This window comes from Trichosurus vulpecula, chromosome 7, assembly GCF_011100635.1.
Source record: "Trichosurus vulpecula isolate mTriVul1 chromosome 7, mTriVul1.pri, whole genome shotgun sequence".
Taxonomy (NCBI): domain Eukaryota; kingdom Metazoa; phylum Chordata; class Mammalia; order Diprotodontia; family Phalangeridae; genus Trichosurus; species Trichosurus vulpecula.
The window spans coordinates 158,736,398-158,762,239 of NC_050579.1; the positions used below are offsets into that span (position 1 = coordinate 158,736,398).

The following is a 25,842-nucleotide window of genomic DNA, read 5'->3' on the forward strand; positions in this document are numbered from 1 at the left end:
TCTATATCTTGTTTTATCACCTGGAGGGGGATTTAGTAAAGTTAAGAGTTAAGTCAGAAATTCAGTCTATAAACAAATGAAACAGTAGCTTTGTTATTTTTTTGTTGTTAAAACTACTCCTGAGTCTCAAAGACTTTTATCTGCGTGGAAGAGTGAGTACCCTAAGCTTTGGGATTTTTACAAATAAGGTTTTGCAAAGTCTAAGCAATGCCAAGAGAAGAGAACCAATAAGGGTGAGTCAGACTTTTTATGCCTTTCCTTTTCTCCCTAATCAATTATACTGCTCAGAAATACCAAGGTGTAGCTCCAGCAGGGGTGGGGAACCTGTTGGCCTTCTAGGTCTTTGGGCGTGGCCTTTTGACTGAGTCCAGGTTTACAGAACAAATCCTTTTATTAAGAGGATTTGTTCTGTGAAGTCTGGATTCAGTAGAAGGGCCACATTTGAGGATCTAGAGAGCTACATAGTCCTGAGGCCCAAGTTCCCTAGCCTGTGGAATAGAGGTAAAAAATAATACCTTGCTTCCCCACAAATCACTGTAAAACAACGCCTGAAAAGCGAGAGAAAATGGTGAATCAACACAAACACATTTCAGAGATGGTATATGTCCTTTACAAAAGAGGAAAACTATGAAGCTTTCGCTGGTACCACCACCCCCAAAAAGCTGATCTGACACTGCAAGCAACCACTCAGGTAGTTAGCAAAAATCCAACTCAAGACACAAACCTGAAGATTCCTAGTGTCCCTCATCTCCAGTTTCAAGGCATCAATCAGTCATCTATTTAAAATATCCTTCAACAAATCTCACTAAGATAGAAAAGTTTTGTGTGTGGCCAAGTCCTAGACAAAATCCCACATTTCCCAAATTCCCTTAATGGTGCCTTCCTTCTGCTGATTATCTACAATTTATGTACATAGTTATTTTCATGTTTTCTTCCCTGTTAGACCATAAGCTCCTTGAGAGCAGGCTCAGTCTTTTACCTTTCTTTGTAACCTCAGTGCTTAGCATAGTGCCTGGCATGCTGTGGGCACTGAATAAATGCTTATTGACTGGCCACTGAGTTACCACAAAAATCACCCATTTAGAGAAACTTTCATTGCTAAATGATAGGAAGTAAAAAGTGTAGGAGAGGCTGATCATCTCTCCATTGATCCCTATAGACCCCAAATAGCACAAAGTCATAGTAACAGGCTTTAGGGATTATGAATAAGAAGTAATGGGAATGGGGCAGCAGAAACTTCTCATCTTGGTTAGTCAATAGAACTGAGAGTGGAACCACTAAAAGGTCATTAAAATTCTCTTTATCAAAATTTCAAATATAATGGCATGTGTATGTCAGTAGTAAATATCAACTGGAAAAATATATTAATTTGGATCCTGTTTATAGTTTTGTCAGTTAATTATAGATCTTCGAAGTTTAAAGAAAGGTTCATCACCAATACATTGGCTACCAAGTGACAGATTGGCCCTCTCTGCAGCCTTTGACATCACTCTCTCCTACTTGATACTCTCTTCTTTATAGGTTTTTGGGACACTGCTCTCTCCTGCTTCTTCTCCTACCTATCCGACTCAACTGCTCCTTTGATTCAGTCTCCTTTGCTGGATCCTCATCCATATCACACTCTCTAACAACAGGTGTCCCACAGGGTCTCTCTTGGGCCCTCTTCTCTTTTTTTCTACACTATTTCACTTGGTGATCTCAACAGCTTCCATGGATTTAATTACATATGCTGACAATTCTCAAATCTATCAATCTTGCATCTCCAACTACATTTCAGACCTCTCAAACTGGAGATCCAGTAGATAGCTTAAACTCAACATGTCCAAAAATGAACTCATCATCTTTCTCCATGAACTTGCCCCCTCTCCTACCTTGCCTAATAACTATAGAAGCCAACCCTAAGCTATAAGTCTCTCAGGCCTGCAACCTAGATATTATCTTTGACTCCCCACTATCTTTACCCCTATATCCAAGCTGTTGCCACGGCCTGCCATTTCACCTCTGTAACATCTCTTAAATGTGTCCCCTTCTCTGACACTTTCACCATTCTAGTGCAAGCTCTATCACCTCACGCATGGCCTATTGCAATAGCCTGCTGGTGGGTCACCTTGGCTCAATTCTCTCCCCATTCAAATCTACTTTCCATTTAGTCACTAAAGTCATTTTTCTAAATCACCAAATCATCCCTCCCTACTCAAATTCCAATGGCTCCCTATCGGCTTCAGGATCAAATACAAAATGCTGTTTGGCGTTCAAAGCCCTTCATAACCTAGCCTGCTCCTACCTTTTCCAGTCTTCTTACACCTTACTCCCCACTACGTACTCTTCAATCCAGTGACACTGACCTTCTGGCTGTTCCATGAACAAGACACTCCATCTCTGAGCTCTGGGCATTTTCACTGGGATGCCTGGAATGCTCTCCCTCCTCAGCTCAGCCTCCGGGCTTCCCTGCCTTCCTTTATGTCCCAAATGAAATCCCATCTCCTACAGGTAGCCTTTCCCAACCCTCTTAATTCTGGTTACTTCCCTCTCTTAATTTATTTGCTCGTCTCTCCTCCTGTTGTGAGCTTCTTAGGGGGAGGGACTGTCTTTTACCCCTTTTTGTATTGCCCAGTGCTTAGGACAGTGCCTGGCACATTGTAGGCTCTTAATAAATGTTTATTGACTGACTGGTGGTCCCTGAAAAAAAAGAAAAATTATAAAATAGCACTCAGTTCTCTGTAGTCTCCTTATGCTACCAATGTCGTAGTGGCAGAGTAAGGGGGGGGGTAGGGGAGTGGGGGAAGGAGAGGAAAGATCTATAATCATTAATTAATTTGAAAAGTCTTATGCATGTTTTGTTTTTACATTTCAATCAGTCACTCCCATTTATACTTCCCACTCCACCCCTATCACTCTCTTGTAATAATAAAAAATAGTTAAGCAAAATTCAATGTCAGAGTAACCCTGCCTGATAGCATATACAATATTGTACACCCATAGTCCCTAACCTAGTCAGTGAAAAGAGGGAGATATTTCCCATCGGGGGCTGCATGGTTCAGTTCCACAGAACAACCTGTGTCCCCAGTATAAGCTGATCCTCTGAAATCTCATCACCATGCAAATGGAGTCAGTTTTTTGATACTTAACACTTTCTCAACTCTCTCAGTTGCCTCTCCCCTCTGACTGGAGGGCTGGAGGGCAGAGCAATAAACTCCTCCCAAAGCCTTCCTTTATAGAGAGCCCAGAATTTTCTAGGTAACTCTCCATTTTCCATCAGTGGCTCTGCTTGGTTTCAACTCCATGGAACATTGTACCCCTGCCAGCTACCCCCTATTCTGGCAGCTCTCTTCCCTTTCTAGCTTCCTTTTGTGTACTGCCTTCCCCCATTAAATAGTAAGTTCAGGAGGAACAGTCTTTCACTTTCTTATCTGTATCCCCCAGAGCTAATCACAGTGCCTGGAACATAGTAGGCACTTAATAAATATTTATTGAATTTCAATTGAATTGAAGACATTTTCTTATCTGTTCTCGGGTGGTAAGGATGGTCATTACAATAAAACATTGATATTAATGGTGATGCCTAAATGTGAGATTTCTGTTCAATGACCAGTAAGCTCATTTACTATTTATTGGAGGAACTAAATCATATTAATGTGGATGTTCTGGCCATAAATCAAATGACAAGGGCATTGCATCTAAATTTTAGGAAGGCTCAGAGATTCTCCTTGGAGAAATAAAGGAGTTGGCAGAGTTTGTTTCATTTTGTACCCTAATGCAACAAGAAATATTTCACGGGACACTTGGCCACTTTGCCCTATGCCATCCATGAAAAGTTTAAGAAGACCAAGAAGATGACCACAGTTTATGTGCCAACACATACACCTCCACAAAACCATAGATCTGGAACTGGAAGGAGCTCAGAGCTCACCTGGCCCATCACTTTACAAAAGCAGGAAACTAAGGCTCAGGCATTTTAACCAATTTGTCCGAGGTCATACAGGCAGTAAAGAACAAATTCATGATTCAAGCCAAGTCCTCTGCCTGTAATTCTAGCACTTTCTACCATACCATGATACCAGTGAGACTCACTGGTTTCAAAGTAAACGTGGCCTCAGGAAGGGATAGTAAGAATTATGTTGGAAAATATGGTTCAGAATTAAGACATCAAAGATCAAAGGCATGTGGGCTACTCGGAGCCCTCTTGTCTGTAGATCATAAATATGTTCTTAAAGGACAGAGTCCAAGGGATCTGGATACGGAAAGTAGGAATCACAAAAAAGATAAAATTGATCACATTTTAACAGTCAGACAACCAACTAATTGGAGCAAAAATCACCATGAAGCCTAGCCTAAGAGAAAGGATAAAGGTGAGAAGTGGCTGAAACAATCTGGGCTCCAGGCAAAAGGGAAGTGAGAAGCAAAGGTGGGCAGGCAACTGACAAATAAGTACCTGGTGCTCTTGCCCTCTTAAAATGAACAGGTGAATCTGGCCCTCATTGTGTGATGGTTGGTAAAAGGCTTCCACAAGAGTGGAAAAGATGATCAGATTGCAATGGTAGCTTTCCAGTATCATATAGCTGAAACAGACCGCAGGGGCCACCTACTCCCATCTACACTTGAGAACAAGAATCCTTACTACAATACCCTAACCACTAATGATTTAGTTTGTTTTTTTTTTTAATAAAGGAGGAACTCACTACCTTCCAAAGACCAGTCCATTTGGGGACAGATTTTCCTTACATGAAGCTCAAACTTGCCATTTCTGCAACTTCAAGCCATAGTTCCTAGTTTTGTCCACTGGAGATGAACAGAACCAATCTAATCTCTCTTTCCTACAACAGCCCTTTCCATACTTGAAGTAAGCTGTGATGTAGCCCATAAGTCTTCTCCAGGATAAACATTCTCAGTTCCTTCAAAAGATATTTAGACGGCACTCCCCCGCATGCTCTAAAAAGTGCCAGCCACAACTAAACACAATACTTCAGGTGGGGTCTGACCAGAGGAGTGAACAGTGGGATTGTCACCACCCTAGGCCTAGACACTGTCTCTCTTAAGGCAGCCTAGACATATATTCGCTTTCATGGCTGCCACATCACAAAGCTGGCCCATACTGAACTTGTGGTCCACTAAAACCTCCAGATCTTTTTTCAGATGAACTGCTGTTTAGTCACACCTCTCCCATCTTATACTTTGTCAAAATGACTTACTGAGTCCAAGTGTAAGAGTACCTCTAGAGAAACAGCAATTGCCTATCACCTGGTGTAGGCACTTAAATATGGACAGACTTATTTGTTATTGATAGGCCTATTGGTAGACTGATTTAATTTATCCCTATTAAATTTTATCCCTTTCCCTTAACTTTTCTGACATCCCTGAATTCTAACAATTCAGAAAGATACGTTGGCACAAAAAGGGGTGGTTTAAATTGCTTGGAACAGCTAATAGGATGATTCTATATTTATCTCCTTCTGCAAATCAAGAAATTTGTTCTTTTATAAAGAACAAATAAATTCTAAGTAAAGCACACAACATAGGTCGGGTTATTGTGTATTTGGACAGAAATTATTAGATAATATTGTAATAATTAAATAATATTGTAAATTAATTAAATTAGTGTAATGTAATAAAATAATATTGTAAAAAAAATTAGAAATGAACAAAGCATCACATCAAGTTCTATTACTTAGTCCTGTTTCAATTGAATAGGAATATGATAATATAATTTAACACAATACATGAGTCTGCCTAAATAGCCAATGAGCTACAAAGAAAGTTCAGTGTAATCCAGGTCAATTTATCAATAAGTGTTTATTAAATACCCACTATGTGCTAGGCACTGGGGATACAAAGACAAAAAATGTTACTATTCCTGCTCTCAAGGAGCTTACAATCCATTGGAGGAGTCAACACAAACATACATATATATGTATGTATAAAAATATACAAAATAAATGCAAGGCATTGTGGGAGGAGAGCTGAGAGAATCAGGAAAAGGCTCTTAGAGGAAGCAGTAGGTGGAGCTCTGAAGGAAGCCAGGGATGCTAAGAGGTTGATATGAGGAAGGAGGACATTCCAGGCATAGGGGGCAGCCCGAGCAAAGGCAGAGTCCCAAGATGAAATGTCCTAAGTGAGGCACAGTATGTAGGTGGGCTTGGCTAGACTACAGAGTGCACGAAAAAATAATTTGCAACAAGTCTCGAAAGCGAGGCTGGCTGCAGATTTTAGAGTATTTTAAATGCCACACAGAGGAGTTTATATATTTTCCTAGAGGGCGGTAGGGAGCCAGCGAAGATTGTAAAATGAGTAACATGGTCAGACATGAGCTTTGGAAATATCTCTTGGGCAGATGTATGAAGTACATAGAGAAGACTTGAAGGTGGGAGGCCAATTAAGATGCTACTGAATAGTCCAGAGGAGAGGTCTGAACTGGGATGGTAGCCATGTCAGTGAAGATAGGGGAACAGAGGCAATGCTTACTAGCTGCGTGACCCATAGGCAAGGACTTGGACTAGATGATCTCTGGGGTGACTTCAAGCCCTAAATCTATGCTCCTATGAGGTAAAATAAATAAGATTTGATAATTTATAGAATATTGGGGATGAAGGAGAAAGAATAGTCAAGGTGACTTCTAGGTCTAAATATGGACTGAATGGAAAAATGGTGGTACCCTTGAAAGAGGGGTAGATTTGGGGGAAAGATTACAAGTTCTGCTTGGCACATAATAAATGTGAGATGCCTATAACCAGATGGAAATGTCCAATAGGCAGCTGGAAATGAGAAATGGAAGTCAGGAGAAAAAGTAGTTAGATATATAGATCTGTGAATCATCTACACTGTGTTAACTGAATCTATGGGAGTTGAAGAGATCACTAAGAGAGAGTGTAGAGAGTGAAGAGACAAATGACAGTAGGAGTGAAAAGAGTCCAGGACAAATCCCTGGTGATGTTCAGGTCAGGGAACATTCAGTTAGGGGGCAGGATAGGGATGATGTTGCAGCAAAGGAGACTGTGAAATCAGACAGACAGGAAGAAAAAACAGTATCATGAAAACCCAAAGAGAAGAGTATTCCAAAAAGAGAGAATGCTCAATAGCATCAAATACTATTGAAGTTGAAAGGGATAAAGACTGGGAAAAGGCCTGATAAAAACAATGAATCCTTTCACCTTTGTAGACAGATAGACAGTAGCATTATTAAAGTAGTTGACATACTTCGAAGCTTTCAAATGTATTTTAATACATTTCAAACAATTATGCAGTAATCTTACTTGAATTTTTATTTAATTTGCATTAAAGCAAATATACCATGCAGTAAGCTTATATCATGAAGCCAGGTGTGTGGTAGCATATGCTTATAATCCCTGCTGCTTGGGAGGTTGAGGCCGGTGGATTTCTTGAGACTGGGAGAGCTGCAGTGGGCTAAGTTCTGCATTGAGATAGTCCCAAGGAATGAGATGGTCACCAGGTCACTTAAGGAGCAGTAAAATGATTAGGTCAGAAAATGGAACAGGTCAGAGTTTCTGAGCCAATAAGAATGGGACCTGTTCTGTGAGTAACCCTTACACTTCTGGCCCAGGTGAGACAGTTTAAAATATAAAAATGAAAAAAGAAAGGCATAAACCATGATAAAGTTTTGATTAGAGTTTATTCTGAGAGATTTTGGCTTAAGATTCACTTTGACTTCTTTTGCTGGTCAATTCAAATGAAAGTTTGGAGTTTAGTCAATATTCTCATATTAGATATCTCCTATTTATTACCAAATTATTTTCCATTTAGGAATGTAACTAATGAAGAAATAAATAATTGATTTTTCCCATTGCCACTATTCTGAACAAGTCATATTAGAAACAATTGCCAGAAAACATATTTCATTTTGTAACACAATTTTAAAAAGACACACAAAAAATCTTTTACAAGGAAAAAAAAAAAGGAAGACATTATATACAATTATAATGACCATTTTTAGAAGGCTGTCTCCAGTAAACAGGCCCAAGAATCTATCCTTGGTTCTTTACTATTTCATATTTTTATCAGTGACTTAAATAATGACATAGATAGCACGGTTTTCAAATCTGCAGATGACACAAAGTTGGGAGGGATAGCTAACACACTAGATGAGAGTCAAGATTAAGAAATGTCTTCATAGGTTAAAACATTGGGCCAAATCTATAAGCTGAAATTTAAGAGGGATAAATAAAAAGGCTTATTATACTTTAATTTTTAAAAATAAATCAACTTCCCAAATATGGCAGAAAGATATCTGGAGGTTTTATTGCACTGAAGACACAATATGGATCAACAGTATGATATGGTATCTGTGTTGGTAAGCAAGATGGCATTTGTTTTCTTTGAGTAACTCAGTGTATTTCATTGAGCCTTGCTAGGTGCTGGGCCCCAGGCCCAGAGCCCTGTTAGGTGTGGAACCTACGTGGGTGAGGATTGGTGACTGGGGTGGGGCCCAAGACGGGGCTGGCTAAGGGGAGGTGTTAACTCCAGAGCCATGCTCTATTGGGTGTTAACCTAATCTATGTGGATGTGAACCTCCCAGGGTCCTAAGGGGAGGGGCCAACTCAAGAACCAATCACCAGAGCCTGGGCTCTGGTCATTCAGACGATGCTTGATGATGTCAAAAACTCTATAAGAGGAGAGAAGACAGCTTGAAGATCCCTTTTCTGTTGGAGCTCTTTGTGGCAGCAGTGGTAGAGCGTGACTCTGGGCCAGCCCTTGTTCTGAGCTCCCAGGCTGAACCTAGATGTTGGTAACTATGAATTGTATTGGGTCTGTCTGTTGATATTTGTAATTTGTTTGTATTTTGTTCTGAAGTTCAGGGTGCTGGCTTTTTCCCCTGAACTAACTGAATGCTATCTGTAAGCTGGATTAAAGTAAACTCGTCAACCCCTTCACCTTGCTTTCCTTGGTTAAGCAGATCAAAAGACCCTGTGCTCTCCTGGTGTGCTGGCAGCTTTCTGGGTGCTGGCTGTGGGTGGATCTTACACCCCCACAGGAGCTGATGCCGGATTGTGGAAACAGTATCCAAGAAATCAAATGTAATATTAGGCTCTGTTAAGAGAACCATTGTGTCTAGGACTCAGGACATGATACTTTGTACTTCACACAAAGTACTAGACACTGTACTTTGCTTCAGGGAGAAAACAGCTGGCATAGAGTGTTCAGTTTTGGACACCATATTTTTGGACGGACACGATTAACTGGAGTTCTTCCTGAGGAAAACAACTAAGATGGTAAAGGGCCTCAAATTCTTGCTATTTGAGGAACAGTGAAAAGGTGTTTACCCTGAAGATGAGACTGGACACAATAGCCCCCTTTGAACATGTGAAAAGTTATCCTGTGAAAGTAGGATTAAACCTGTTCTGCATGTGGCTAGAGGGCAAAACTAGGAACAATGGGCGGCAGTTGCTAAGGGGCAAATCTAAGCTTGAGGAAAACAAGAGCTCCCTAAAATTAAAGCTACTCCCAAATTGAATGGGATGTCCAGAGTAGTAACAGGTCCTGCTTTCCTGAAGGACTGTGAAGCCTGAATGACCACTTATGGGTATTTTGCAATGTAGATTCTTGTGAGCTAGAAAGGCCTGAAGGTCTTTCTAACTCTCAGGTGCCCTTGATGAAAATCTGAGAAGGGACCAGGCAGGCTTTTGTAAGTGATTTTCACCAGGAAATGCACAATTTATTGAAAAGTATAAGAATATAAAATGCCACTATGTTTACGATTTGTTGATTACGACACCCCCTCACCCCCATTTTTTTTTTTAACTTTTGACTTGGTAGAGAAAAATGCAGCCTCTGCTGTTCTGCCAATAAGGACTCTCCAATGTATATGTTATGGTCATATAAGACTCCTTGAAAGAGATAATCTCTCTTAGAGATTATCTTTCTTAAAGATCATCTTGTTTAATAATCTTTTGATTATCCATATTAAGCAAGGCACACAGCAAAGAGGGGTATGTTCACCAAAGGAATTAGCTACTTTCATGGAAGATATCCCAGGCAGTGTTGGAAGGAGTCCTGTCGGCAGTAATATCCCTTCAGATTCTACTGTTTGCAAATGATATTGTGCTAATTTCATCAGCTGAATCCCAATAGATTATTGAAGAAGATCCATGGCTACTCAAAAGAAACAGGTCTAACAATCCATATGGGAAAAACCAAGTGGATGAAAATGCCTCAATGCCCAAACTATGATATGCAGTTGGGCAGGAAGTTCATTGAGTTAGTACTTCAGTCCATGTGAGCTGGGCCTAGAACTGAATAAAGCAAAGAGAAAGACTGGAATTAATTCTGGAAGCAGCCTATCACTTTTGACAATCCTAAACTTCTTCCTAACACAAAAATTCATCTTTTTAACACTAGCACCTTCACTAATGTTGTACATCTGGGAGTCATGGAACAGAACAAAATCCAAAGAATCAAAATTCAGTGAAAATATAATGTGTATTAACAATGGTGATGCAGGAAAAAGTAGCATATAGGATACCTGAACAATTAGAAAATTTGTGATTAGAAAAGAAGTAATCATATAGTAAGATGGCAGTCCAAGAATCAAATTACATCCATAAAATGCAAAGCTTCCTTAGTGTTTGGGAAATTCATAGTAAAAGATTAATAAGAAGATCTGGACATGAATCATAAAATGAAAGGAAAGAGGAAGGGAATAAACATTTAGATGGTACGGAATATGTACCAGGTACTGTGCTAAATGCTTTACAAGCATTACCTCATTTGAACGAAAAAGTGTAAGTGCATCGCAATCTGGACTAGCGGAGGAAGTATCTACATTGAAGAGATTCTAGATCCACTGGGCATTGATTTGGAATAGGAGGACTGAGTGAGAGCTAGCAAGAATTCAACGGGCAACAACGCATAGTGGAAAGACTACTAAAATAGGATTTAGAAGACCCAGGTTCTGATACTCATAGCTATGTGACCACACACAAATCATTTAACTGCTGTGTTCCTCAGTTTCCTCATCTATAAAAAGGAGAATAAAATACGACAAGACGTTATTGTGAGGATCAAATATATATATAATGGCACTTTGAAAACCATACAATGCTGTATAAATGTAAAGTGTTATTAAATCTAACTAGAGAAGAAGGCTTGGGAGACAGCATAGTTAAAGAGAAAACAGACAAGTTGGATAGAAGTAACTATTGGATAGCTTTGTAGAGACTAGTTAGAAATTTAAATTTGATCATTACTCTTACTAGTATGATGGGAAGCCACAAGAGAAGGGTAATGGGGCAATCAGGTTAAAATGGTGGAAACAGAAGATGATAGAACTCTTTAGGGTAAGCGTTATTTAACTTTTTGGTGTGTCATAGACCCCACGAACAGGCAGGTGAAGCCCATAGACACCTTCTCAGCATAATGTTTTAAAATTCATTAAGTAAAATACACAGTAGTACAAAGAATGGCTATTATATTGAAGTATAGTTATCAAAATATTTATAAAACAGAACACAAAACAAGTTCGCAGACCCCAGGCTAAGAATCCCTAGTTTAAAGTATAGAGAAACTGGGAAATCAGGAAGGACATCGTAGTAATTCAGGTACAAGGTAATCATATCATAAAAAAGAGATTTCTTAATGGCACAGACACAAGATAGTAAATCTGAGCTACGGAGTAAAGAAAAGGGAATAGATTTTACAGGTGACTATACGCAGAGGATTAAGAAAAACAATGCACATGTATACTTTTGTGCTTTATATGAAAAGATTACTTTATGGCATAACACAATTAGTGATTGCTATCTGCGTTCACTATTGAGGCTAAAAAGCAGTGAGGAATGATCTCTAGAATAGTCTTCACTGCATTTGTAATGATTTCTTTGATCTGCCATCATTGCTGTTATTTACAAAACTACATCCTAGATTTGTACAACATTCAAAGTGAGAGACTTTTTCTGGGTGCCGCACCCCAGATCATTTTAGAAGTGGTGAAATTTAGCAAGCAACCTAAAAGTACAGGGTGCCCCAACTAGCTTAAAACTATTAAAGCTTAAAACTGAACTCAGACCTTTGGGACACACTATATTTCTTCTAGTCACTGCTTGTGGTCACCCTTCCTCAGCAAACCACAGAGCAGCTGCTTGAGTCATCTGCTCTTATTTATTCCTTTTTGTAGGCATTATCACTAGCTAGTTTCCCTTCAATACCAATAAATTGGCTGTGTCCAAGGACCTCCTTGTTTGTGATGAAATTGCTCAAGAAGCAAGATGCATCATCCATAGTTGATACAAGTCTCACAGCCGACAAAGACACAGTTGGACATTATCACTGCTTGGCAGAGCTTCAGTTTGGCCCAGAGCTTCAAGCCATGTTGGCACTGTCCTCTTGGCCAGTCTCCCAAAGTACATGCTTAGACTTTTTGATTCAGTTTTCTACTTCCTTATTAATCAGTACGTCAGCGGTTGCCTCAATCCTCACCTCAGTATTTCTGTGAATACCAAGAGGATCCAATTCTATCAATATTTTTCTTTTGGACAAGGTTATTAGAATGTCAAATCAAGAGACATTAAAGGAATTCAGCTCAACATGAGGATTATAGAATCAAAGACCCAGAGCTGGGAAGGGGCTTCAGAGGCAAATTAATCCAACCCCTCCACCCCATTTTACAGAAGAGGAAACTGAGGCCCATAGGGGGTGAGTGATTAGTTGAAGGTCACACAAGTAGTAAGCATTAGAGGTGGGATCTGAATCTAGGTCCTCTGATTCCAGAGCCATTGCTCTTTCTGCTGTAAGAACTTTCTAACAGAGGCATCTTGCTGAGGCATAGTGGAAAGAACATTGGATATGGCAGCACAAGACCTGAGTTTAATTCCTAGTACTGCCACTCACTGGCTTTATGACTCTGGGCAAACCATTAAATCTCTATGAGTCCTAGTTTCCTCATCTACAAAGTGGAGATCATAATTTTCATACTACCTGTCTTATTAAGGTTTTTTGGGGGGGGGCAAGGAGGAATCAAATGAAATAGGTCAAGTGCTTTGTTACTGTAAATATATGAAAATAAGATATTGTTACTTGAATTTGCCCCAAAATAGAATGGAGTGACTCAGTCAGTGAGATCCTCTTAAATGGAAATTTTTAAGCTGAGATTGGATGATCAACTGTCAAGAATGTTACAGAAGGAATTGTTGAATTAAGTGGAAAGTGGGACAAGCCCCTTCCAACTCTGAAGTTCTAACTCTATTGTTTTAAGCGTTTATTAAAATGTTAGTGTGGGTGAAAAACTAGGTCCCTCTCGGCAGAATCTGTGATATGGTTGGAAATATAGGATCTATGTTCAGGAAACGATTAGGTAACAATACAAAGCAGTACATAACAGTAATGGTAAGAAGTTATAGAAAGGCACATTTTGGGTTGATATTAAAAAAAAACCAACTTCATAGCAATTTGTTGTTTAGTCATTTTAGTTGTGTCCGACTCTTCGTGACCCCATTTGGGATTTTCTTGGCAAAGATACTAGGGTGGTTTTCCATTTCCTTCTCCAGCTCATTTGACAGATGAGGGAACAGAGGCAAACAGGGTTAAGTGACTTGCCCAGGGTCACACAACTAGTAAGGGAGGCCAGATTTGAACCGAGGAAGGTGAGTCTTCCTGACTTCAGGCCTAACACTCTATCCCTTGTGCTACCCATCATAACAGTTGGAGCTATACAAATACCCAGCTGTCCAGAATAATAATTAGAGGTATACAAAGGAAGAATGTGTTGTTTCATGAGGTAATTATTTCTTCATTAATCAAAGTCTTTAAGTTATGTCTTGATCACCAACTAGTCAGAGATCTTATGGAATTGATTCTTATTTAGACTGGAAAGCCTTTGATTTCTCTTCCAAATGTGAGATTCTGTCATCTTATGAGCTGAGCTTGATGAGGAATGTCAATGATATTTGACTCAAGGCCATACGAATTCACTCAAGTTTTAAGGCCTAGTGTTGGCCAGGCCCCATTCACTCAAATCCCTATCAACTGGGTAGTTTCTCCTGCCACGATGTCCTAGTTAAATTTCCAAAGAAACTATAGAGCAGGACACATGGCTACACCTAACAGCTAAATCACTCTCCTTGCTGCCTCTGCCTGGACAAATCTTCATTTAGTAAGTAAATCAACAAACATTTATTAGGTGCTTACCATGTTCTAGGCACTGTACTAAATATTAAGGATACAAAGAAAAGCAAAATCCGAATTCTCTGTCGTTCAGGAGCTCACCTTCTAATGAGGGAGACAACATGTAAATAACTAGATGCATGGATGTTATAATGAAGATAGTAATCTGAAAAGGGAAGACACTAACAGCTGAGGGTATTGGAAAAGGCCTCAGATAAGAAACAGGATTTGAGCTGAGCCTTGAAGAAAACCAAGGAAAGGAAGAAAAGGTGGTTAGGAGGTGAAGCTGTCTGGAATCAGGAGATAACCAGCACAGAGACACAGAGATGGGAGATGGAGAGCATCATAGTTGGGGGAAACATCAATTAGGTTGGTGTAGCTTGATTGCAGTGTGTGGAAGGGAGTAAGACATAGGAAGTCTGGGAAGATAAGAAGGGGCCAGGATATAAGGAATTTTAAAGGCCATACAGAAGATTTTACATTCGATCCTGGAGAACACAGGGAAACAGTGGAGTTCATTGAGAAGGCCAGTGATATCTAGAGGCTCATGGTCAGACCCACACTTCAGGAAAAAAAAAATACCTTAGCAGCTGAGGAGAGGATGGTTCAGCATGGGGAAAGACTTGAGGCAGGGAGGCCAACCAGAAAGCTACTGCAGTAGTCTAGGTGAGACATGATGAGAGCCTGAACTAGAGTGGTGGCTTTATGAGTAGAGAGAAGGGGACAAATAAGAGAGATGCTTTGAAGGTAAGAACGGTAAGATCTGGCAATGGATTGGCTATGTGGGGTGAATGAGAGTGAGGAGTCTAGAATGACACTAAAGTTGTAGACCTGGAGGACTGGGAGGAGAAGTTTGGAAGTGGGGTGAGTGTGTGGAAAGATGAATTCTCTTGTGGTCATGTTGCATTTGATATGCCTACAGGACATCCAGTTCAAGTTGTACAAGACACAGATGGTGATGCAGGATAGGAGGTCAAGAGAAACATTACAGCTGGATAGACAGATCTGAAAATCATATGCAGAGAGATGATACGTGAACCAATCAAAGCTGATATCACCAAGTGATACAAAATAGAGCGAAATGAAAAGGGAATCCAGGATGGAGCTTTAGGACACACCCGAAGTTAGAGGAACTAACATGGACGAAGAACCAGCAAAAGACACTGAGAAATGGTGGGATGGACAGAAGATCAACCAGGAATGAGCAGAGTCATGAAAACCTGGAAAGGAGAAAGTATTCAGAAGAAGGTTATCTACAGTATTAAATTCTGCAGAGAGGTCAAGGAAGGCTGCGATTGGAAAAAAAAAAAGGCCACTGGGAAAATATATGATTGGAAAAGTACCATACTAGCCTCCCACAGGGTAGCATTCTCTAGGTAGTACCCTTCCCCCCATCCTCAATTTACACTCATAGGTTGGGGCCCCTTCAAGGTGAGAAAAAACTAATTCCAGGTTCATGGTACTCTGTGGGTCCATTCTTAAAATCTATAGCTCATGACCCTACCCTACTACCCTTTGACACAATTAGCTCAAAGTGAAGGCATTTACTGAAATAGCATAGCGAAAACTGGTCATTAAACAAGGTGTAGTTTGCTTTTTTTATCTCAAGTCCTAATTTGGTTACTCTTTTATCTTTTACAAAAGTTTACGTATCTTATTTTGTTGTCTTACATGTGGTTAATAATAGGCTTTATTATTTTTATTTTTGTTAAGGATTTATTCAGTTCATCTAGAATTCCTACTTTTATTGTGAGTTTTAATGATAGAGTCAACATTTCCAAAAAATGTTTTGTTTTTAAGTGATATGTTCAAATTGCAGGACGTAGATTTGCGCATATTTTTGTACAGCTTTGTCATATTTCTTGAGCTGCTGGCAAATTTGATGACATTTTAATGGGTGTTTTCTCAGACGTAATCTTGTTTTTCCTTTCTTAGCACTCTTTTCAAAGATTCTTTATCTTTGTAATGCTGAAATTTAATGATTATTCACCTTTAGAAACTTGTATTTTGAATTTCTCTATACTGAGGTCCCATACATTCTATGCATTGGTAGAATCACCATTCCAGGAAGTTATCTCCAATTAGATGCTCAAACATGGAGTCTATTTTTTGTTTTTTTTGTTGTTACCTCTGGAATCTGAATGAACCTAAAGTTCAGTTTTTTTTTTGTCTGATAAGCCTATTACTTTATCTCACATATCCATTAGTTGCTTTTAAAGTTCTGTTACATTCTGAGTTTGTTTTTCAGATTTATTGTCAGTTTGGTGATCTTTGCTCTGACTACCTATATTGATACTTTCTATTTTTATTGATGCCTTTGGCTCTTCCATGTTCCTTTGAATTTTCATTCATTATTTCACCTCTTCCATTTCTTCCACTCTCCCTTTTTTTTAAAAAAAATAAGAAACTGACTTTAATTGCTTTGATGCATTTATGATCTAGCTTATCTTTTCCATTTGTATTTTCACATCATTTCTAAGGATGTTTTAGTATGCATTTCTATTTTCATTTTATCCTTTGACCCTCCTATCCTGAAGAAATTGTGTTAGTTTTTCTTTTATCTACTTAATTAGGTAAGTTCTATTTTTTTTTATTCTTGTCTCTAGGGATTTTTTTTTCTTTCTTTTCCTTATCCTCCTGCCTCTTCATTCAACTTATTTTTCCAAATGGTGGAGTCTTGGATGGTCCAGATCCCTGGGAACTTAAGAAGGGTGTCTTTTCTCCTTACCACTACAGTCTTGAAAGGGACAATCACTAGGAGAGGTATCCTGGTGAGAGGAGCGCATCAGTTGCAGTGATTACTTCTAAGAAAGGAAGCCTACTTTTAAAGCTGTAGCTTCTGAAGGTCAATGTCTCTGCAACTTTACATTAACTCCTCTTTGACACCTCCCGGAACAACAATGTTGGTGAAGGTGCTCAGCTGCTTCCTGGGTACAGATTTCACCTAACCCCTGCCAATTTTTCCCCTGCTCCCCACGCGCTCTTACCTGTATGGTGGCAATAGTATTACCAGAAACAGGTGGAGTTGGGGTTTGTGGACCTCCTAGGCCAGAAGACTTGAGATTGGGGAAGAGGTCTGCCAGTGACAGCTTTGGCCTTCTGACTAGGGATGACGCTACGGGTGGAAACTGCAGCTGTCAGGGCCTCCAATCTAGATGCATTAATTATGGCAGAGGGGAGAGTGGTCTGAGGGCAGATGTATCACTGGCAAAGAGTTCAGCTGAAGGTGGCGATAGGTGCTTTTTAGAAAAGATAAATTAAGTCATGCCTTGCCACCTAGTACTACAAACTAGTTCTAAGTAAGTATATGGAATGTGGTCTTCTTAACAAGTTTCCTTTACATCCCATTAAAAGTAATAGAAAAGCCTGAATATTTTTTTTTGTATTTGCACAGACAACATTCTCTAGAATCAACAAAGGTCTGCAGGTCAGGAATAAGAGATCCGTTTAGGTTTAACTGCTTTAAGTATATATTTATATATTTTAAAATTCACATCCCCAACTGGATTTGCAGCCCTTAAGTACAGATACAAAAGCAATGACAAACAAAACCACCAGTCTTACTGACACTATAAAATGAATAATTACAAAACCAAAAAGCTCGTTAGTGTGTTCACCTAATTGGATAATACTGGCACAATTTCTGTTTTTACCTTCAGGTGGCCTGTTGGATGTTGCCACAACGACGACCCCATTTTTGAACAGATTTTCAAAAAGCTGTTTCAGAATCATGGCATCAGCAATGTCAGTGACCTATGGACAACAACACATTTGTTTGATCTTGATTTCACTTCTGCTTTAACAAATTTGCTAATAGTTCCATTTTTTTTTCCTAAAGGCTGAAAGTAAAATCCTGGAGAATGATTCTAATTATCACCGTGAAGAAAAGGGTAGATAATTAATAAGCATGGAAGTCTATATAGCAGCAGTCTTTTAAAACTTGTCTCCTCTTTATTGCAGGCCCAACATTTCTACCCAAATTACCAAATGATTCCCTGTTAACTTCTATTATACAACTACAGGTGGGAACTACAGAAAATCATCCTAAACATTTAGGAAACCTAATTAATTAGAAGCAACACAGGGGGGAAAAAAAGAATGAAAAGAAAAAAAAGCACACCGGCTGTTTTACATTTCTATTACCTTTCTCTCAAAGGTTTCCAGGAAGGTGACTTCAAATGGTCATGGGACTTTAGAAATAAGGACAAGTAGCCAGCTAGACATAATCAGCTGCTGTTGAAAATAGAATGATATGACATAGATACTATTGTGCAATTGTTGCACAAAACAATTCAACAGATGGCCCATCACAAAAATAAGCAATTTCATTGTTCTTTTTAAGTGCCTTCTATTACTGTCCATGAATAATCAAAAGGCACTGCAGTCACTTCCAGCATAGCCAGCCTCTTATAACCTTGTAAACACAAATATTCTCTCTAAAAAAAAAAAAAATCAGAGAATTCGTTGCTACAGTTAATCTTACAAAAAAAAAATCTGACAAAAACTACAAATGTTCAAATTATTTCTTTGAGCTAAGATTATAGAGATAGACACATAACTGATCTTTTCTGGAAAATTTTTAAAAATCACAGTGTAAAAATATGCTTCATTATAATATTTTAAATGGATTTAAAATACATAATTCGATTAGATATTATCTTTTTGTACAGGTAAAGGTTAATATATTAACCTTAAAAGTAACAGTACAGTTAAGAATCATTCAAACTTTGAAGGGCCATTCATTAAACTCTTCAAATGAATAGAGATTTTAGATAATCTAGTTTAATGATAACTTGTGATATTATTTTATGAGGACATTTTGAATAGTCTTAATAAAATTGTCAAACCTTTACTATGATCATTGGAGCCATGCCCACACTATCCTGTTTTAACCAAGTTTGCCTAAAGACTGAATTCTATTAAATAGTTAAAAGCATCTATTAAGGACAAATACGTGATAAATTATTTTTAAAATCTAAAACCCAAATTCTTCAGAATCTAATATGCTTTAAGCATAGCTGTTAACAAAGCACAAACAGATGGAAGCCTAAATCATCTTTTTCTATGGAGTTGTCATGTTTTTTTAATAAACGAGGCCAATGGCAATCAAGATACTTAGAAATTTATAACTTCCTTCAGACTGCAACTAGCATATAGTGAAAACAACAACATAAGGTTTGGGGGAGACACATGCAGGAGGTTTTCTTTTCCTTCTTTCTCAGGCTACAACTTTAAGACATATTAACTAAAGAGAGTCTTCTGAAGGCTCCCTAAGTTATTAAGACATCAGGAACTTCCAAAGTGTTCTCAAAAACCCTCTACCATGAAAAGGAAAGTGGTGCTCACATTATTTAATTTGGAGCTTAGGATCACTGTCAAATTTAGCTTCCGCAAAAACACTCCCATAGAAGGTCCTTTTCAAATGCTTAAACACCAGTGGCATTTCTGATGAGAGGACAGAACATGCCTGCAAATTTTAGAAGCAATTGCATTTTTAATTGGACTCCTGATACACAATTTTGGGTACTGACTTTTCAAAAAGAATTATGTCAATTGAAAGGTACCCAGTTAGAGCCTGTAAAATTGTTCATGACTATCACAGTAACTGTGTGTGTGTGTGTGTGTGTTATTTTAACAGAAACAGGTTTGTGTCCCAAGGGTGAGAAAAAGGAAACAACATTTAGCTTATACTGCAGTAAAGGTTTAAATTGAAAAAGTTGAGAGAAGCAATGAATGAGGCTTTTTTCTGAGTTAAAATTTGGTGTTTTATGTTACAGAATTTTGATCTGTCTGCCTTGATCTAGTGAATTAACTTGTGAAAGCTATAGCTAATTAATAAAGCAAGAGTCACTTTGTCTACTTGGGTGCCAATTTATACCCTTTTGATCTTGTAGCCTTACTTGCGAGGCTCGGCAAGGGAGCAGCAATTTTACAGTATAAGTAAGCAGAAGACAATTGTCAAGGCATTCTGTAGCTCAGGCTTTTTCAGTACCCAGCATTCATTACCACCAGGAACAAAAGAGAAGGCTACAAATTACCAATAAGGGTAGTCTGCTAATGGAGAGAATGGAGAAATTTCATTAGCATTTAAGAGAAAAGATTTTTTATGACCTAGAGTTGCTTTCCATTATGACTCACTTAAGTAAAAAGGAAAAAAATCTAATAGTTAATTTACATGTGTAAGTGCTTGAGACTCAGTCATCCACTGATTGGTACAGCTCCATATAATGAATGACAAACATAAGCATGTATTATCAGTAATTAGTATTAGCACAAAAATAAGCGTCTAGTTTTTATTAGAGGCTTTTAATAGCTTTTCTGGTTTGTAAAAAATTATTTAAAAAAACTATTTTTAAAAAAAGGTATTGATAGTATATACAGAAGTATCTTATTCTGTTCATCAGAATTGTTTTCTAGACTATTTAGCATATTACATAGAGGTGACATTTTCATTCAAAAGCTTTCTAATGTCCTCAAAAGTCATGAAAAATGTCATTAAAAATCAGATTCACTGAGTATAATGATGTCCACAAAACTATGAGCACAGTAACAAAAAAAACCTAAATAGAAAACAGCAGAAAAAGATGCAATATCATTGGAAATCTTCTAAAAGAGTATTCAATTTTATTCCAGCTGTTTAAAAACACAAAGACAGTCCATCTAGAGAAGTTTAAAAAATATTAGAGCAGAAAACACCAGAAAAAAATAAAATTCCATTTTTTATTCAAGTTCACCAAGATGATTTATGAGAAAATTAAATCTCAGCAATGCAAACAGTATCTCTTATCTGAATGCTAACTCAAAATGTGGTCTAACTAAATTTATTAAGCAATAGTAATCCATGCCTATTTTCCTCTTAAAGTATTAGAATTAATTTAATTCATCCAAGAGCAATCAGTGATTGGTTAAGACTCAAGAATACATACTAATACGAGTCATTAAAAAGTGAAGGGGACATTATATATAGCTGTTGCTAAGTGTGGATTTCCAATAATAAGAGGCCCAGAGAATCTTCCCTGGTAAATTAGCAATGTATTGTGCTGGGCTTATAAGACAATTTTCAGGTACTAGTTGATTTTGCAAGTGCTCTAAAATCCAAGAATTCTTGAATTTGCTTAAAATATCTTACACAACTGTTAAGTACATGGAACTATGTATATTATTCCCATTTGAATTTCAAGCCAATCAATATATTAATCATTTTCATAGAAAAGAATACCCTTAAAAGATGATACTGTATTTTCTACCAACATACTAAAGATATATTTTTCTAGGCTTCTCTCAATACTTTTTTTTTTCTTGAGGGGGGGAAGGCAGGGCAATTGGAGTTAAGTGACTTGCCCAAGGTCACACAGCTAGTAAGTGTGTCAAGTGTCTGAGGCCCGATTTGAACTCAGGTCTTCCTGACTCCAGGGCTGGTGCTCTACTCACTGTGCCACCTAGCTGCCCCATTCTCTCAATACTTAATACTAAAAATACTAAAAACAAAAATCAGAGATTCACATTAGCTTTGAATAAGTGTAAGAAATTGAATTCTAATGGCTCGTTACAGAACACCAACTTAAAAAAATACAGTGTCCTTTTTGAGGGGTGCTCACTAAGAAGCTACTGCTTGCCTTGTAGCAGCATGTTGAATAATCCTCTACACGAAGACAAAGATTACAGTTAAACTGCATTTGCACTTTCATTGTTTTTATGTTCAGTATTTATAAACAAAGGACAAACACCTTGGAATAAACTTTATGGATAAGAATTTTGTTAAAACAGAAACAAATAATTGATACATAAAATATTCTTTATAATTAAAGGAGCTCTTGAGTTATCAGTATTAGAACTCACCAGCCACTACTCCAAAAAAGACTTTTGAACTCTGTATCAACTGAAAATATATATTTTTCCATTAAAAAAATTAAGACTCATGGGTTTTTAATATATTTTTCCATTACCCACTAAAATTCAAAATAAGAAAAGATGAGTATAGACTTAATATATAATCTCATAATTTTGATGGAAATTTTCAGTGATATCTAATCAGCAAAAGACCCCCCAGTATTTGGTATATTAAAACTACTATAAAACAGAACAAATGTTTCTTCTACAACAATATATTCCTTCAAATGCATAATCTCTTCCTGGACTATATGGAATTTATAGCATTTAGATAATAACAGAGAATCCATAGAAAGGTAAAATGTATAAAAATTAATTGCATAGAATATTTGGTGCATACTTAAATTTATTTATACAAAAAGAAGTAAGGTAAAACACACAGCTGCTATCAAAGGTATAGAGTCAGAAAACCTGAATTTGAATCCTGGTTCTGCAATTTACTACTTGTATAACTTTGAGCAAGTCACCTAAACTACCCGAGCCTCAGTAATCTCATCTGTAAGATACAGTGGTTTGACTAGATGATACCTACATTCCTTCCAACTCTGACTCTATAATCCTATAATTCTAAAGTATGGTCATAAAATAATGAGATTGGGTTATTTCCTGAGGTATTATGCTATAGGAGAGGAGTCAGCAAAACTACAGCCCAAGGACCAACTCCAGCCCCATTTTTGTACCATTGCAAGCTAAGAAACCATTCTTAGCTTGCAGGTCTACAGAAATGGGGAGGGCCTAGTATTTGACCTGCTGGCTGTGGCATTTCAAGCCCTAATATAAAAGGGAAAGTCAGATTGGAGTTCTAAAACATGTGAAGTGAAACAGAAGGGAACAAGAATTTATTAAGCACTTACAATGTGCCAAGCACTGTGTTAAGTACTTTACAAATATCATCTCATTTGATCCTCATGATAACCTGGGGAAATAGGCGCTATTCTTATCCCCATTTTACAGCTGAGGAAACTGAGTTAGTCAATCAATAAACATTTATTATAAGTGTCTACTATGTGACAGCCCCTGTGCTAGGCACTGACGATTCAAAGAAAGCAAAAGATAGTCCCTGCCCTCCAGGAACTCACAATCTAACAACGGAGACAATAGGCAAACAACTATGAATAAATGAACTACATACAGGATAAAGAGGAAATAATCAACAGAAGGAAGGAACTAAAATTAGGAGAGATTTGGAAAAGCTTCCTGTAGAAAGTGAAATTTTAGCTGGGACTGGAAGGAAGTCAGGAGGCAGAGATGAGAAGGGAAAGTATTCCAGGCACAGGAGACAGTCAATGAAAACTCCCAGAGTTGGGAAATAGTGTCTTGTTCAAGATACAGCAGGGAGGCCAGTGTCAGTAGAGGAAGAGTGGTGGAGACTGGGGGTAGGGTGGGAATATAAGGTGTAAGAAGACTGAAAAGGGCTCAGGGGATGGAATCACTGGCAGCAGTGGCAGTTTCCAGACCTCTCAGTCCACAGATGCCAAAGGCAATTTAGGAGGTCAGCAAGAAGGGGCTGTCGCACCTGGGTGAGAGTGAAGCTCAGTCCAGCACAGGTGCACCAGCACAGCCTCAGCCCCAGCAGACCAGGAGCAAGCCTTGGGAGTGAATGAATTAGCAGCAGCTGCTTCCAGAGCTCTTAGCCCACAGATGGTAAGGGGGTTGAACAACTGGTCAGAAGGAGATTACAGGGGTCTTTTTGCTAGCACTGAGGCAGGACTCTGTTGCTTTGCCCATACTCGGATCCAGATCACAGTCCCAGGTAACAGTTCCAAGGTGAGGAGGAGTGCTGGCATAGCAGAACTTGTAGCCACAGTGGAGTGGGGAACCTTCCTCACAATTCCAGGGCAGAAAAGAGTGCTTGTGTTTGCTCACAGATAAGCACACAGGCCAGGAGAATAGTGAATACCTCTCCTTAGATCACAACACCTTGGAAGAACTGAAAAACTTACAAGTCCCAAGAAGTATCTCTGAAAACAGCTGCACAAAAAAACCCCTGAAGCTTGGGACAGTGCTCCCTCAACCCTGGAAGCAGAGCCCTACTTTAATAAACAATTAAAAGTCAAGTAATAGGCTGGGAAAATGAGCAAACAACAGGGGTGGAGGGGGTGGGGCGGGAAACCTCTGACTGTAGAAAATTATTATGGTGACAAGGAAAATCAAAACACACACTCAGAAAAAGATAGCAAAGTCAAAGCTCCTACATCCAATGCCTCCAAGAAAAAATATGAATTGGTCTCAGGCCATGGAAGAGCTCAAAAAGGATTTGGAAAAGCAAGTAAGAGAAGTAGAGGAAAAATTGGGAAGAGAAATGATAGTGATGCAAGAAAATTATGAGAAAAAAGTCAAGTTTTGTAAAGGAGGCACAAAAAAATTCTGAAGAAAATAACAACCTAATAACCAGACTAGGCCAAATGGCAAAAGAAGTCCAAAAGTCCAATGAGGAGAAGAATGTCTTAAAAAGCAGAATTGGCCAAATGGAAAAGGAGATCCCACAGCTCACTGAAGAAAGTAATTCCTTAAAAATTAGAATGGAGCAAATGAAAGCTAATGACTTTATGAGAAATCAAGAAGCAATAAAACAAAACCAAAAGAATGAAAAAATAGAAGACAATGTGAACTATTTCACTGGAAAAACAACTGACCTGGAAAATAGATCCAGGAGAGAGAACTTAAAAATTATTGGACTACCTGAAAGCCATGAGCAAAAAAAAAAAGAGTCTAGATATCACATTTCAAGAAATTATAAAGGAAAAATGCCCTGATATTCTAGAACCAGAAATTGAAAGAATCCAGCAATCACCTCCAGAAAGAGATCCCAAAATGAAAACACCTAGGAATATTATAGCCAAATTCCAGAGTTCCCAGGTGAAGAAGAAAATATTGGAAGCAGTCAGAAAGAAACAATTCATGTATGGTAGAGCCACAGTCAGGATAACACAAGATTTAGCAGCTTCTACATTAAAGATTCTGAGAGCTTGGAATATGATATTCCAGAGGGTAAATGAACTAGGATTACAACCAAGAATCTTACCTACCCAGCAAAGCTGAGTATAATCCTTCAGGGGGAAAAAATGGACATTCAGTGAGATGGACTTTCAAGCATTCTTGAAGAAAAGACCAGAGCTGAATAGAAATTTTGACTTTCAAATACAAGACTCAAGAGAAGCATAAAAAGGTAAATAAGAAAGGGAAATCATAAAGAACATAATAAGGTTAAACTGTTTACATTCCAATATGGGAATATGATATTTGTAACTTATAAGGTCTTTCTCATTATTAGGGTGGTTAGAAGGAGTATATATAGACAAAAGACACAGGTATGAGTTGAACATGAAGGGATGATATTCAAAAAAATAAAATTAAGGAGTGAGAGAAGAATGTGCTGGGAGAAAGAGAAAGGGAAAGGTAGAATTTGGTAAATGATCTCACATAAAAGAGGCAAGAAAAATCTTTTACAGTCGAGAGGAAGAGGGGGGAAGTGAGGGGGAGTAAATGAACTTTACACGCATTAGAATATGCTCAAAGAGGGAATAACATACATATTCAATTAGGTCTAGAAATCTATCTTACCCTACAGGAAAGCAGGAGGGGAAGGGGATGAGAAGAGGGGGTGGTGATAGAAGGGAGGGCAGATTAGGGGAGGGGTGATCAGAAGCAAAACACTTTTGAGGAGGGACAGGGTGAAAGGAGAGAAAGAATAGAATAAATGAGGGTGGGAGGAATAGGATGAAGGGAAATACAGTTAGCAATAGTAACTGTGAAAAAAAATTTTGAAGCAAGTGTCTCTGATAAATGCCTTATTTTTCAAATATATAAAGAACTGATTCAAATTTATAAAAATAAGAGTTATTG

At 38.3% G+C, this 25,842-nt stretch overlaps 1 protein-coding gene across 2 annotated transcripts in view; it reads right to left on the minus strand.

The window, feature by feature from the left end:
• The window catches only part of AFG1L (AFG1 like ATPase), a 180,272-nt gene that overhangs the window by 86,565 nt on the left and 67,865 nt on the right, over positions 1 to 25,842 (minus strand). For both annotated transcript variants that reach the window (XM_036769186.1, XM_036769187.1), the window contains exon 6: positions 17,760 to 17,859. In XM_036769186.1, coding sequence (XP_036625081.1) covers positions 17,760 to 17,859 — 100 coding nt within the window. The remainder of the gene's footprint in view (positions 1 to 17,759; positions 17,860 to 25,842) is intronic.